At 43.2% G+C, this 15,587-nt stretch overlaps 1 protein-coding gene across 1 annotated transcript; it reads left to right on the forward strand.

Moving 5' to 3' along the window:
- Positions 1 to 2,567: 2,567 nt before the first annotated feature.
- On the forward strand, positions 2,568 to 14,136 carry CFAP20 (cilia and flagella associated protein 20). Its single transcript, XM_079117750.1, has 6 exons — positions 2,568 to 2,909; positions 11,426 to 11,505; positions 12,207 to 12,318; positions 12,865 to 13,053; positions 13,403 to 13,513; positions 13,721 to 14,136. Exons 1-6 carry the CDS (start codon positions 2,826 to 2,828, stop codon positions 13,724 to 13,726), a joined length of 582 nt encoding a protein of 193 aa, XP_078973876.1. The 5' UTR covers positions 2,568 to 2,825; the 3' UTR covers positions 13,727 to 14,136.
- Positions 14,137 to 15,587: the final 1,451 nt, after the last annotated feature.

The following is a 15,587-nucleotide window of genomic DNA, read 5'->3' on the forward strand; positions in this document are numbered from 1 at the left end:
GCATCGGATCTAAAAGCCTTTAAAATTGGGTCACTGTTATGTGTTAAAAAGAAGAATGGTTTGCATTTTCCTTCAGAAAGTCTGTGTCAGGTAATAAATATTTGTGAACAAGTTCAAAAAAAAAAAAAGAACCTGTCTCAAAACATAATAAAATGGCTGGGGATGTGGCTCAAATGGTAAAGCACCCTTGGGTTCAATCCCTGGTACTAAACAAACAAAAAGAAATGAAGTAGATGGTTGGATACCTGCATTTGGAGCTCAGTGGGGTGAATAAGAGAGATGGGCATTGGAAGAAAAGAGACAATTCCCATTTTATACAAATGATATGATCATCCACTTTCATAGAAAACCTAATAAACAAGTAAGATTAATAATGATTTTTTAAAGTTAAACAAGATGCCCGAATATAAGATCAACTTTGAAAAATTAATAGCATTTCAAAACTATCAGTAACCAACAAGAAAATGGAATTTAAAAAATAGGATATTCAAAATATCGACAAAAACTTTACTTATTTATTTATTTTTGGTACTAAGGATTGAACCCAGGGGTACTTTACCACTGAGCTACAGCTCCAGTCTTCTTGATACTTTTAAATTTTGAGTCAGGGTCTTGCTAAGTTGCTGAACTTAGTTAGGGATCCTTGGAATCTTTCCTCAGCCTCCTGAATCACTGGGATTATAGGTGTGTGCCACCGTGCCTGGTTTCAGCAAAACTTCTAAAATCTAAAAAGTTAATATGACATGTATCTAAGAAGACATAAATATAAGAAGATTGAAAAGCAAATATAAATATCTCTAAAAAGTAATCTAACCAAGAAAACATAAGAACTCCATGGAGAATATTTAAAGCATTAGTAAAGACTTAGATGATTATCTTAGTAAAAGTAGAAAGATATTACATATTTTTGGAAAAGATATTATAAAAAATTTAATTCTTCCTAAACTATAACTTCAGTGCAAACCCAATCAAAATTAGATATTTTTGAGAAACTCAGTAAAATTACCTAAAAATCTAAATGAAACAATGAAGTTCCATGAATATTAGCCAAATTAGCCGTGGCAAACAGAAAAGGGTTCCCCTGTCAGATATTTAAATACACCAAAAAGCCATACTAATAAAAGTCTTGATTGTATTGGTATAAGAACATTTAAATAGACCAGTGGCCTAGAATAGGTAACTCAGAAAGAGTCACATGTATATATTAGAACTTAAAATACAGTAAAGATGGCTTCATAAACTGCTATCATATAACTGACTTACTTTAAAGAGAAAAATAAAACTGAATTCCTACCAAACACCATTTACCAGAAGGATTAAAGAATTAATATGAGAGATAAAGCTATAGTTAATAAAAATATAGGGGTGACTTAGGGAAGGTTAACAGTCTCTGTAAAGTTATGACCACAAATCATAAAGCAAAGAAAAAGTTAACTTCATTAAAATTAAGAATTCTGTTCAACAAAGGACATCATGGATAAATTAACAAATGATAGATTAGGAAAAAACATTTGCATTGTCTAAAACCAATAAAAGATTAATACTCAAAGATACTATTTGCTCTTGCAAATCAATAAGAAAAAAGGAACCTCAACAGAGACTTGGGCAAAAGGAATACAAACAAGTAATGAAAGCAAATAAACTTAAATGCCTATGAAAAGATAAGCCAGCATATTAGTAGTCAGAAAAGTGATGAAAGTCATTTACAAAGTTTAAAAAGTAGAATAATGCTGAGTGATGGGAAGTGGGTGTGACTACAGATAGCCTCAAGCATTGTCGATGGGAGCATGAATATCTACACTATTTTGGAAAGCCATTTAGCATTTGATCATCTTAAATGCATGCACATATTATGACCTAGAGATTCTGGTACTGAATGTGTGTGCAACAAAAATTCTGACATAGGTCTTTAAGGAGACGTATGTAAGCATGTCCATACTGGAGGACTGGACAGGTGAAACGTGGTAGGAGCTAATGTTCAGGCTTTTTGTTTTTTAATCAGTGCTTTTTAAGGCAATACATTTTCCTCAGAGTATTGCTTTGACTACATCCCATTCATAGTGACCCTGTTCATAATTAAAGGCCATAATGTATATAAAGCGCTTAGGAAAGTTAGGGCTCATGTCAGTTAGCTCGCCTTGACTTTATCCTGAACTCAGCCAACAAACATTTATTTGACACTCACAAGATACGCGTCAGTGTAAGGTTGGCAAAAACCATCCGTCTAGCCTCGCCCCTTTCCTTTCGTCACTGTAACTCTTCCTTACTCTGGGGGCGGAGCCTAGTCCTCACGCCCCCTCGCCTCACTCGCCCTGTTCCCTTGACGTCACGTAGGTACGGAGACACGTTCCGTAATCCTCTGTCTCCTTCCGCTATCTTGTAGCAAATCTGGGACTTCGATGGGAAAAATAGTTCCTTAGCAACGGAGTTCTTTCACGAGGGGGCGGGACTAGGGCGGGGCTTACGGGTGGAAGGAACCGGAAGTCCGCGGTCCAGGTGGCGGACTGGGCCTTGAGCTCTCGGGGGGCGGGCTCAAGTGGGCGGAGGGATCCATTCTAAGCTGACGGCGGCCCTCCGCCTCCATTTAAGGCTGGGAAAGCGGCGGCGGGCGGCAGTTGCTGTGGCTTCTGTCTTTAGGTGGCCTTGGGGGGAGCCTACGCTAGCTGACCTAAAGTCCCGCGTTCGAGTCGGGCCGTCGGTGGCTGCAGGTCCGGAGGTCGGAAGTTCAGCGTCCCTTCTTTGTCCAGGGCCGGCCCCTGCTTTGCCTTCGCCACTCTCTCGTATCTCCCGGGCCTAGGCCGGCTCCGGAGAAGGCCGCCGGCGAAATGTTCAAAAACACGTTCCAGAGCGGCTTCCTCTCCATCCTCTACAGCATCGGCAGCAAACCCCTGCAGATCTGGGACAAAAAGGTCAGGAGCTGGGGGTGGCGGCCACACGGGGTGCAGAGGCTGCATCTCATCCTCCGGGGGCTGGAACGGGCAGTAGTTGTGTGGAGTTGGGGCCTGGACGGAGCGGGAGGCCGCCGTTGAGCCCTGTCTCCAGCCTGGCGTGACTGAGGCGGGAGGTGGGGGCGTCGTGTAAACGCGAGGGAGGTGCATGTGCGCGGGCGTGATCCGCACCCGCTTAGGACAGCAGTCCCTCGCCACAGACTTGACTTGGTTAATTCTTCAGAGCCTCGGCTTCCCCATCGAGGCAGTGGGGTTGATAGTGCCCACCTCACGGCATGGAAAGCAGAAAGTTATATGAGGAAGCTTTGGGGAGGTACGGGTGAAAAGAACTTGTGTTCACGGATTCTCCAGATGTTTACTGATGTGCGTTTGTGCCAGGCACTTCTGGACAGTAGACAGAGAACCTTTGTTCCAGACACCCTTATAAAGGAACCCCCCCGGGACAGGCCAGTGATGTTGGATTTCATTACATTGCTCCTTTCCTCTCTCTGGTCCCAAACAAACCGGTACCTGGTGGCCTTGCCCGCCCCTTCACACGGGGTCTGTACTGTACCTTCAGAGTTGGGGCTTTCCAAAAGGAAAATTGCAAAACTGATGACCATCAAAGTCTTGTCTGGATGAATAAACTCAGCCAAGTGCAAGCCTCACTGTTTTCATTCAGGTTATCATCCACTGCCTGATATTTTTACTAACCCCAGGAGATGATGCTCCGTCCACTTTTTGGAGGTGTTAAGACCTAGCTGCCTGTGAGTCGGCCTGCATTGTATTTCATTTCTCACAACAATTCTCAGGCAGTCAGCTGTACCAATTTTTGACTATTAATTAAGGTAGGCATTCTAGTGGAGAAGCCAAGTGAGTTAGGAAATATCCTTAGCTTTGCCCTCTCAGGGGTACATGGAGAGAGTTGATAGGCTGAGCCGTGTTTTTATGTAGGTGCAAGTGGAATGGTCTAACTAAGCAGAGCTTATTGGTAAGGAAGCCAGAAATTTTGTATTTCATCTCAGAACATCTTCTCTTATCAGATGAGAGCTTTAGTTCACATAGAGGTTGGGTTAGAACAGGAACAACCTTCTGCCTGACACCGCTAGGCAATTCTGTGTTCTGAGATCCGCTTTAAGGGAGGCTTGTTCATAGCATCGTTTGCATAATGTAGCTGAAAGTTCTGAATACAATGCGGTTGGGCCTTTGCATAAACAGATCTGCCAACACTTCTCTTTCAGATGCTTCTGTCCACAAGCCAGAGCTAACACCAAGAGTGTTATGTAGGAAAACTGACCTTTAACTTTTTTTCTGTTACTGAGGTTTTCAGTTCTGTGGTTTCAGTTACAATGGAATAAAGCACTATAAACTCTGAAATTGCTCCTCCACAAAGAGAGCCTGGAGAATTACCTGGGAGCTTTGTAAGGGAGATGGCTTCCCAGCTATTGTCACTTGGCTGCCCTGTGCTTTGTTCCTGTGATTGTATAACTGAGAGGCTAAAGCAGGAGGATCACAAGTTCAAGGCCAGCCTCAGCAACCTAGTGAGACCCTGTCTCAAAGTAAAAAATAAAAAATACCCGGTGATGTGACTCAGTGGTAAAGCACCCCTGGGTTCAGTCCCCAGTATCATAAATAAATAAATAAATTAGCCTGTGTGCCAGTTGAACTTGGAAACCAAATGATGACAATTGTATCAGTATAAGGCAGTTGAAATAGAGACTGGGACTTGACCTAGCAGGACAGGTTTTTCAGAGAAGGTCCATTTACTGACTGGAAAAATTGTGGTAGTAGGGATGCCTCAGTTTCTGTTAGGTGAAACTTATTACTTAATGTTCTAACCTTGGTGGACTTGATCTTCTGTGGTGTATGTTTTATTTTCAAATGCAACTTTTGACTAGTCAACATGTTTACACACAGATATAAAAGCAAAGTAACCATGGTGCACTGTGTCCCTTAACAACGCCACAAGAGGTCGGATGGTACCCTAATGACATAAACACATGTGAAAACATTAGATTCATTGGCAAGGTTACACGGAGTAAATTAAACAGACATTTTGGCAAAGAAAACCTTTTAGAAGAACACTCATTTTAAGCAAAATCCTCACAATAGCAAAAGTTAATTATGTATTGATCAAATAATTTAGACTGAACTCAAGCGTTTAAGAGAGTGGTTTTTTTCTTCCTGGAGCAAGGGCAGAAGAGGGAGGAAAAGGGAAAGTTTGGGGCCATATCCACAGGCTTCGTTGTGTTGGTGCCTTTTCTCTGCTATATTATAAAGTTCTCAAAATGTTGGGTCCAGTCTAGCCAGGGAAACACTGCGAATTGATAATACTTCTCAAAGATTTATTCAGCAACATTTAAGTGACATTGTGTAAACTTGAGAAGATACAGAATTAAAGAAAGAAAACATTTTCCTTGCTCCCAGGGAATAAGGCAAAGGTGTAAGAAAGGCAAAGTTTGATGGGGGGCAGGTACATATTGACTATTTTTAGGTACATGTGCCTATTTTTAGTTGTTATTTTGGTTTCACAAATGTTTACTGTTCTCCCTTTTGACCTTATAAAGAGTAAATTTCTTTCTTTCTTTCTTTTTTTTTTTTTGCACCAGGGATTGAACTCAGGGGACTCAACCACTGAGCCACATCCCCAGTCCTATTTTGTATTTTATTTAGAGGCAGAGTCTCGCTGAGTTGCTTAGCACCTCACTTTTGCTGAGGCTGGCTTTGAACTCATGAACCTCCTGCCTCAGCCTCCTGAGCTGCTGGGATCATAGGCGTGCCCCACTGCACCTGGCTAGGAGTGAATTTCTTTTTAGTGTTCAGTAAGAATAAACTTGAAAAATTATATTTAGCTTCTGTTTAGGCTCTGTGTCTCTTTATGAAGATGAGAAGTGAATTGTGAATGCCATACTTAAATTACTGGAGAATTTGCGAGCTTTGCTTTTGTAAGTATGGCTTGCTCATAAATGTAACACCTGAGATTTAACCAATGTTTGAAACTCAGCCCCTCCCCCTCTATCTCATCTCCTCTTTCCTACCTCAAGCATTATTGCCATGGAAAGTTAGATCTCTTATGTACTTCTGTGGCTCAGTATAACACATATGGCAGCTTCGTATCTATTATGTATTTCCCACTGGACTGCAAGTTTCTTCAGAGGAAGAAACCCCAGTGCTAGGGTGCAACCATACACCTTGGATTACATCCTGGCTGTACTGTGTTCTAGTTGTGTGACCTTGGACAAGTGCTTGATCAGTTTTCTTATCTACTTCTCATGGCTGTAAAGATTAAATAAAGATGTATAAAATGCTTGGCAATAGTTATGGCATATAGTTAGTACTTAAGTAATGGCTTACTGAATTAAAATTAGCAGGAGCTGAGGAGTTTGCTTAAGACTAAAATAAATTTATAACAGCCCAGCATTCACATATCTAGGAATCGGAGTACAGCAAAACCAGCCTTCTGAAATTAAAATAATTTAGACATTGCATTATGGCTTTCCCAGTCCAAAACCCTTAATGTGTCTGTAAGGCCACGCAGCTCATGGCCTGGCGCCTCCTTAACTAGTTTTCCAGGCTCGCCTCTCCCATTCCCTTCCACCTGAAGCTTTTGCAGTTGCTGATCCCTGCTCCTCATCCCCCATACCTGTTCATTAGTCTTCAGGTGACAGTTCAAAGGCGGGTTCTCTAGGGCTTTCCTTGACCCTGCAGGCTACATTAGTTTAGTTCACATCTACTCATAGAATTTTCTTCTCATCGTTCTTGAAATCAGCTTGAGATCTGGCTACTCTGTTTTCTGATAGCTACCTTTGTAAGTTTTCAAACCAAGAGCTGAGAAGAAATTAGGGGTTTTTTTTGTTTTGTTTTGTTTTTAATGTTCCCTTAACTTCTGGGACCAGCAGATCTTATATTTATTAAGGAACTGGTATATTTAATGTAAATATTACTTCTGGGCTTTTAAGGAGAGTACCAGCAAGTTCTGTTCTCACTCACACCTGTGTAAGACATTATACAATTTTTCAATCTTTGCTGGTAGTAGCCTGAATGTCCCTGACATGAGATTAATTCATGACAGCTGCTCTGTCAGCTGCTGCTGTTTCTTCTCTATTCCAGAACTAAATATGAGAATCCATTTTTTTGTTGTTGTTGACATTGTTACTGGATAGTGTTAAATTCCCACTCCTAGTTCCTAATTTTAAAAGTGAACACAGTCTTCCAGAAAAAGTCCCTGCACCCTAAGTTTTAATTAGGAAGCCTTGTTAGTGCATGTTAAATTGATGCAGTTTCCAGTAGCAGGACTGCGTGCATTTGGATTTGAAGGTAGTACAGTGACCTTTGCTTTCCCAGGGTCATTCATTTTGGGTTCTTCATTACTCTGAGTAATAACTTTTACCGTGATTGGACCAGTGCACAGGTTTTGGTTACTCTTGCCTTTTCAAGGCACTTAACTGTCCTTGTATTAACGAAGGGATTGTTTGCATGTGCCAGGAGTTGTCCAGCATAGCAAAAGAAGGGGTGGGCCTGTTGAAGCCCCAGGGCCCAGGCGGTGTCAAGTCAGAGCTGTGCCCGGTTCTTCCCACAGAGGGCTCCCTCTGCCTGTTTTCTGACTTGGAGAGGGGCCCCTAACTTCGCTGCAGAAATGGACAGCTCTAATGGCTTAATGTAAATTGGAACATGTGTCATTAAGATGCCAGATGGCTGAGGGTTCAGCTGCCTGCCACGACGAGTGGGCGGAGCCAGAAAAATGAAAGTGGGGGAAGGGAATGGATAGAGCTTCTGTGTTATTTTTAACTCCCTCTGTAAAGATGCAGAGCATTGCCGGCTTCCTCCCTCTCCCGTAGTGTTCTTCCCCCTCCTCCCTGGGGCTTACTCCGAGAGAGAAAAATCAGTGTTCTCTATTAGCGGCTGCAGCAGCCGCGGAGAGCCTGGGAGAGTGACTGGAAGACGGACTCGAAGGTTTGTTCCTGTCTCGGTGCCTGGAGGCTGAGAATCAGTTTGTGCAGTTGCCAGCAGCCTGGGTTCCGAAGATCTAGACAACCTCCAGCGTGGGGGCGGAGGGAGGCGTTTGTGAAATAAAATAAGATTATCTCTAATTGTGTGTGTGTGTAATGTGTTTTGTTGAGGAGTAAAACACTTGTGGGCCATGCTTTGATAGTGAGAATGAGTCATGAATGAAAAAGCATTGACAAGTCAAAAGTAATGGCTCTTTATGATTGAGAGAGGTAAAAAGAAACCGTTTCCTCCGCGAGCGAGAGTGCTGCTGACTGGTCTGTTTTATCTTCATCCCAAAGCCAGGCCTGCCCAGTGACCTCTGAACGGGAAGGAGCTAAGGGAAGGAAGCTGCTGCTTTCTGAGGACATGTGCTCGTTGTGTGTGTGTGTGAGCAGCTGGTCTGAGGAGGGGGTTGCTTCCGAAAGACGTGTAACTTTAAGGCAGTGGCGACCAGGGTGGTTGGGGGCCTCCCCTCAAATTGGCCCCTGAGTTTCCCCCTCTGCTTCTAGCGTTAGAGCCTAGAGAAGAGGCTTTGGGAAGTTCCCTGTCTAATGCTCTGATCCCTGATTCATCACCTCCATCCCACTCTTCTTCCAGTAGTTTGCATTTGGAACCCTTTCAACTTTATAAGGGACACAACTCATAATTCCTGACAAATCAACTCAGTTTGGTTGTACATCCTGAGAAGCTGGTGATGTGGGAAAACTTGTGATTTTCTTCTTTGGGAACTGAACTTTCTCCCTGGGCAAAGCACTTTTCAGTTTGTCTCACCAGCAGCCAGGTTGAACCTCTAGAGCCTGCTGGGAAGGCTGATGCAGGAGGATCACGAGTTTGAGGCTGGCCTGGGCTACTTAGCAGGGCCTCTGTCTCAAATTTTCAAAAGTACAGGGGCAGGGGCTGTAACTCAGTGAGCCTGATGAACATTTCTTTAACAAAGCTGTCTTTTTCTCTCTGGGTTGTCTGATTTTTTAAGGATACCTTATTTCATTCTGTGAGAGTTAAATCCATGAGTGTGGTGGTTGTAGTGCTGCAACCTTGCAGCACTAAAAAAGTCCGTCTAAAAACCTGCCTCTGGGGCAGCAGAAGCCTAGGAATACTGCAGTCTATTCTGGCTTGTCCGCTGGCTGTGAGTGCAGTGCAATATTCCTGTGGAGTCATCTGCTATAAACTTGGAGATGGGGAAAAGGCAGATTCCCTAACATTTCTCCCTGTGAGATCTGGCTGGTCTTTCTGTCTTTCTGCTGCTGAGAGTGTTGACTCAGAACACTTGGGGGATTTTAGGTTTGAGGCCATGCTTTAAAACAGTGTTGAATAAATAGCAACTTGTTGCCTTCTTGCAAAGATAACTTTCAGGACCTATTTACTTCTTAATTCTTTTAATTTAACCATCTATTTGATCTTTGCAGTATGTACCTTTTTCAGAAAGAGTGTTTATGTTATTGAGACTAGTTAGTGGAATGTTACAAAATTAGTGTCTGCATTTTGTTGGAATACTGCTGGCTCTTATCAGTGGGACTGCATCACATTATTTGGAAATAAGTTTTGATTAATTCCTGCTTCACCAACAGTCTGCCTACTTTTCCACAGAAAACACAGGAATAATACTGCCACTTGGGTGGGAGTATTTGCATGGGGAACGAGGTGGGCAGTGTGGGCATGTGCTGCAGACTCAAGCCTTTGTGCTCTTAATCTCCTTGGAAAGAGGCCCAGAATTCAAAACAGGAGGGCACTGAATGTCACCAGCTTTGTTTGAGAAGCATTTCAATGTGACGTTTGTGTCTTGAGAACCCAAAAAATGCTACGTTGGCAGAGACTGGGGCCGTGGAGCCCAGCATTGCGTCTGTGACAGTGCACCAAAGGGTGTTTGGTGGGAAGGCATTCTTCATGCTGGCAGCTTGTGGGCTCGGTGAAACTCCCCAGGACCTCCAGCTTTGTCTGATAGTCATGCTGGGTCTGTTGTTCAGGAATGTCTAAGCCCCTCCTTGAACCTAGTCACATGTGCCAACTCTTGGGGTGACAAATTCCAGAAGTCAGCACATATTCGAATGCTTAGTTCATGCCTAGCGCAGTACTGGGCACTGTGGAAGATAGGCAATGCTTGGTCCCTGCTCTTGCTTGAGCTTTGTTCTTTCTTGAGAAGACAAGACTCAGTTGCAGTATGCAAAAAGGTGTGGGTATTGATATCACATGTCACCATGGAACAACAACCACAAGTGGATCAAACCCAGTAACAGAGCTAGGGGAGACCGCTGTCTACGACAATGCCATATTGTTAATCATCTATGTTGAAAACACAACTGTCAGGCTCAGCACTGTGTTCTCTCCCTGTGTGCAAATCTAATGGGAAAAAAATTGTAATCAGAAGGTTGATTAGTGACTACAGGGAGCTTTAGTCAGTGTGATTGAGGCATTGACTGTGACAGCCCAACACAGCCATTTTCATAGAAAAGGACCTAGCAGAAGATCACATTTCTTTCTGATATATGTTCTAAGTCTGGTTGATCTTCTCTGTGTTAGAACATTCAACCCTGCTCTGCTCTGTGAGTATTAGGTGCTTACACATTCAATGTTTGAAGATAATTGTTCATTCCCACATATTTTGAGAGAAGGAATCCATTGTGCACAAACAATACAGTAAAATCTGATGAAGTCCTTATTGGTAATCTAGAAAACATGAGCCAGGAAAACAGAGGTCACTGTGGACTGACAGTGTTAAAGCTTGTTCAGCATCTGTGTGTGACCCAGACAGGACTTGAATTCATATTATAAAGTATAAAAATTTAAGGGAAAACAGATAAGGAAGTAAGGAGTAAGCCCAAGGCAGTAATACTTTCCCTCTTTAGTTGCCACATTCCTTCTTGGGTGATGCTCAGCATTTCATTGACCTTTGGACTGAAGACTTATATGGGGTGGTGGGAAGGTCCAGTAAATCCTGAGTCTCCTACTTAGGATCTATCTGTCTTTTGCAGTTCCTGGGTACCAGCATCCACATTTGTAAAACTATACCACCTACCTTGTGATTTTTGTCATTGCTGTGAGGGTTAAGAAAACATCTATATGAACATTCCTAGTGCAGAATAGAAACTTGGTAAAGGCTAGCTGTATCTAAATTGAGTTTATTTCTTTGGGAAGAAGTTCATCCTGACTTACAGATTACCTAGTTACCTGGAACACTTGTGGTAGTTGACGAGACCCTGTGTAGAGGCAGTAGCATGGTTTCTTTACGAATAGGCTTTGACATACTGTCTTAGAAACTTTTGTTTTGTTTTTAGTTGTAAATGGCACAATACCTTTATTTTATTCACTTTTTATGTGGTGCTGAGGATCAAACCCTGTGCCTCATACATGCTAGGCAAGTACTCTACCACTGAATACAACCCCAGCCCTCTTACAAACTTTTGTATTGTGCCCCTTGGGCTACTCTGGTTTTCCTTAAATGGTTCCTTAAAATCTTTACAAGGTTGTTGCCAAATATTTCTGTACATAACATATAATTTTCTTCCTTGAAGGTGCGGAATGGCCACATCAAAAGAATCACTGATAATGACATCCAGTCCTTGGTGCTAGAGATTGAAGGGACAAATGTCAGGTAGGTCGCCCACTCTGTTCTCCAAGAGACATGGTATGTATACCCAGGAAACAGTGTACCACTGAGATTATTGGCACTGACTACAGAGTCAAACTGCCTGGTATGATTCCAGGCTGCTACTCAGAGCTTACCTTGGGAAGTTACTTAATCTCCCAGGTCCTAGTTTCCTCATCTATAAAGTGGGAATAATAACCGTAGATGTTCCTTATAGGGTTATTGTGAGGATTAAATAAGTGAATATGCATAAAGCACTCAGAATCATGCTTAGCACAATAGTAAGCACGATGTGAGTTTTAGGTACATCACCCGTATTTAACTAGGTTGTGGGGTTAATTGTACTGACTGTCCAGAGGGTGGCCCTATGGCCTGTGCCAGAGTGGTCTTAATGTTGATGTTCTATCATTTCATAGTTCTCTCGGACCAGAATTGAAGTCTTATCTCACTGGTAGAGCTTCCTGCATTCCGCTGGCCTGGCTTTGTTTTTCAGATGTTTTATCCTTGGTGTGTAGTCTTGTGTTAAGCTTTTTGTTTGAGTCCAGCAGTTTTTAAAGCCTTGGCTAACTGGAGGGCGAGGGATTCACTGGGTACTGTACCTGAATCTTTTAGATCTGCTTTCCGGTTTTTCCTCTCGGACTGTTATGTTGTTGTGCATAGCACAAAGGAAAAAAGACAAGTAGTTTATTGGTATTTCCTTTCTACAGTACCACATATATCACGTGTCCTGCAGACCCTAAGAAGACACTGGGAATTAAACTTCCTTTCCTTGTCATGATTATCAAAAACCTGAAGAAATATTTTACCTTTGAAGTACAGGTGAGTATGTGCACACTGTTGGCGGTACCAAAGACAAGTCCTTTTCAACTTTATGTATTTCCTGCGCTAGGCACAATGCAACCTTTGTTGCTATGACATAAATCTGGTGTTAGGAATTGAAATTTAATGCCAGATTTTTAAAGAAAGAGTAAGCACCTAGAAACTCTAATCAATAGCTACAGAAATTTCAAAACTTAAAGGTTAGCATAGTGTCCTTTGGGGAGTAATTATTAACTACTGAGTTCTCTGTTTTATTATTTTTGATTTTTCAAAGGGAAGAAAGTTTATGAACTCATTCTGTAGTTTGAGAACATGCCGGGTATATCGTTTGTCGTAAGCAGCTGCTGTTGTCTAGGCAACAAACAAGATAAACTCGCTACTTCCAGGCCACTGATGGTCTGTTGTGTGACCTGTATCTAGTCTGTTTATTTTCTTCTGGACTTCACCCTTGGGAGGCTGTGCTGTAGGAGGTCAGGTCCTTGTCTTCATAAGGTTATCTGATCCTGACAAGATGGAGTTGACACAACCCTCCTCTGAGTTTCGTAGGTACTAGATGACAAGAATGTACGTCGGCGGTTTCGGGCAAGTAACTACCAGAGTACTACCCGTGTCAAACCCTTCATCTGTACCATGCCCATGCGGCTGGACGATGGCTGGAACCAGATTCAGTTCAACTTATCTGACTTCACCCGCCGGGCCTATGGCACAAATTACATCGAGACCTTAAGAGTGCAGGTAGTGTGCTCTCACAGATGGAGCTCCCAGCTGGGGGTGTGGGACCTGTGCTTTCTCTAGTGATGGCTGTGGCCCATGTGGCAGAAGAGGGTGGGCTAAAATTCTAGCTAAAATTCCCAAGTCACTGTCCAAGGGCTTTGGCCTCAAAAAGGTTCCAGAAATACTCAGAAGTCTACTTTGATATAAGGGGTAAATTCAGCAAACGAAATAGGCTTGTTGCTCAGATCTACCCCTAAACAGGCTGAGGAGATGCCAAAGAGATGAAGTGTTGATGGTGCCATGAGAGGCTCTGGGAGATTAGGAAAGGAGGAAAACATTTCGCCTGCCAAAATGGGTCTTGCCCCCACAGATCCATGCAAACTGTCGCATCCGACGGGTGTACTTCTCAGACAGGCTCTACTCAGAAGACGAGCTGCCAGCAGAGTTCAAACTGTATCTCCCAGTTCAGAACAAGGCGAAGGTAAGGCAGCCTTCCTAGGGGAAACCAAGCAGTGGGCTGGTCGGGAGCCAGGGCCTGCAGGTGCTCTGTCTGGTTCAGCAGCTGGGCGGCCGGGGGCAACTTCGGGGAGCCTGTGCAGCGCCAGCTCTTAGGTCTCCTTCTGGCATCAGCACTGTGTCAGGGACAAATAACTTTAACTGATGCCTCTTTTTTGTTTTTTCCCTTCAGCAATAATTGGAATGCAACTCAAGGGCTAGACCCTGGACATGATTCTTGGTTTAAAAAGGAAACATTCTGGAGGACAATTGTGAAGCCATCTCAATTAATTCACTGTGCTGTGGTTAGCTTGTTGTGGACACCAGTGACCCTGCGTTAACTCCATCATTGATGGCACTGTAAGTCCAGTGGGGTCAGCAGTGCTTTGAGTCCAGGAACTGCTGGAGCTTCTCCTGCTTCCTGCCCCAGTGTGCAGGGAGATACTCTTACCATGAACTTAAAGAATTAAAGATGTCCTAGTGGCAATTTCAGACCAATATTTCTTCCTACAGTTTATTCTTGTTTTATATATTATCTAAACATATGTATATGTGGTATAATACTCATAATCTGGAAGTGAATAAAATATTATATTCTTGGTTTGTAAATTTGCTCCTTGTTTGCCTTTTTTAATGATGGTGTTTCTCTTTTGTTATATTAAAATGGAATCATTGCAGACTAGGAAGTGTCTGGCATGGAGTACTGAGAACAAGACAGACCTGTATGTACTTGGGAAAACTCAAGAAAAAACAAACAGAATCATCTTACCAGGATTTGGGTCCTAAATTGAGTTCAAGACAAAATGACATAGTCCACATTGCTCTTAAACACCTTGGATGACATCATCACGGAGCTCAATGTGATTCTTGAAATAATCTAGGATTCCTCACATTGGAATGGATCACCATTTCCTGAGCTTTAGATGAACTAGGCTTGAGTGTAGGGACTCAGAGGACTATGTCCATTTCAACATTAGAGTCACCCAAGGGAACTGAAACCTGATAGCACTTTTCCCATTAGTGACTGTTCTGGGGCATATGGCTCTTCAATGAGTGACCCAAATTCTGTAGGGTTTTTTTTTTTTTTTTTAGATTCTTTTGGACAGGCACAAATAGTTAAAATTTACAAGAGTTAAGCACTTTTATATGCTGTAACTCTGCTGAATGTGATATTCTTGGGGGGAAAGCAATTTGGAGACACAGCAGAGCATATGTAGATAAGCCTAGATGATGTTGAGGGACACAGGACAGGCACAGGGACAACCTCTTGGTTGATGGATTCTGTATTTTCACTTTTATATTTTTTATATTAGACAAGCATTTTATATAATACAAATCTGAAAGTCAAAAAAGAGCAAAAGACCATACCAGATACTGGGCTCTCCTAGTCACTCCCTTGGGACTTGGGTTTCATTCCATAGGGATTGAGACTGGAATTTGTGGGCACCAGCCAATGACATTGGTTGAAGGTTAAAAACTAAGTTCTGAGATTTCCCATTACTGTTGTTGCCTTCTGAGAAGTTGAATGGGAAGAATCACAGTTCTTCCACATGCTCGTCCCCTGAGTGTGCTCTGTGTTGCGGGATGGTTCTCCAAGGAGGGTAGGGCCACCAGGTGGGAGCAAGGCGCTCCGTTGCTCCCTCACAGGGCGACACTGAGTGCTCGTTTGTACGGTTGTCAAGGGCTTCAGTTAAGATGGCTCTCCACGGTGTCCATGCCTTCAAGCAGACCAGAGCCGCCTTTCCACAGATGTTGCCCCTGGCCTTCGGGAGTCCCTGGTGGTTCAGCTCTGCCGAGCACCCTGCAGCCCAGGCGACAGCCTGCTTCTTCAAGGGCCACCCCCAGCCTAATCTGAATGTTGTCCGCCTCATCCTTAAACTTCTGTCAGCCTCCCCACCGTTGGACTGTGTGCTGTGCCCCTTGCTTTCCGAGGTTACGGAAGGAATCCCTCTCAGTGGGTGGGGGTGCGGTGGCCCATGACTTCAGCAGCTTCCTGTCTCTGGCCACTATCTAGTGAAATCTTCCCTGCAATCTGGAGTCTGTTGAGGGATGAAAGATGC

This window comes from Sciurus vulgaris (assembly GCF_902686455.1).
Source record: "Sciurus vulgaris genome assembly, chromosome: 17".
In the NCBI taxonomy this organism is placed as follows: Eukaryota; Metazoa; Chordata; class Mammalia; order Rodentia; family Sciuridae; genus Sciurus; species Sciurus vulgaris.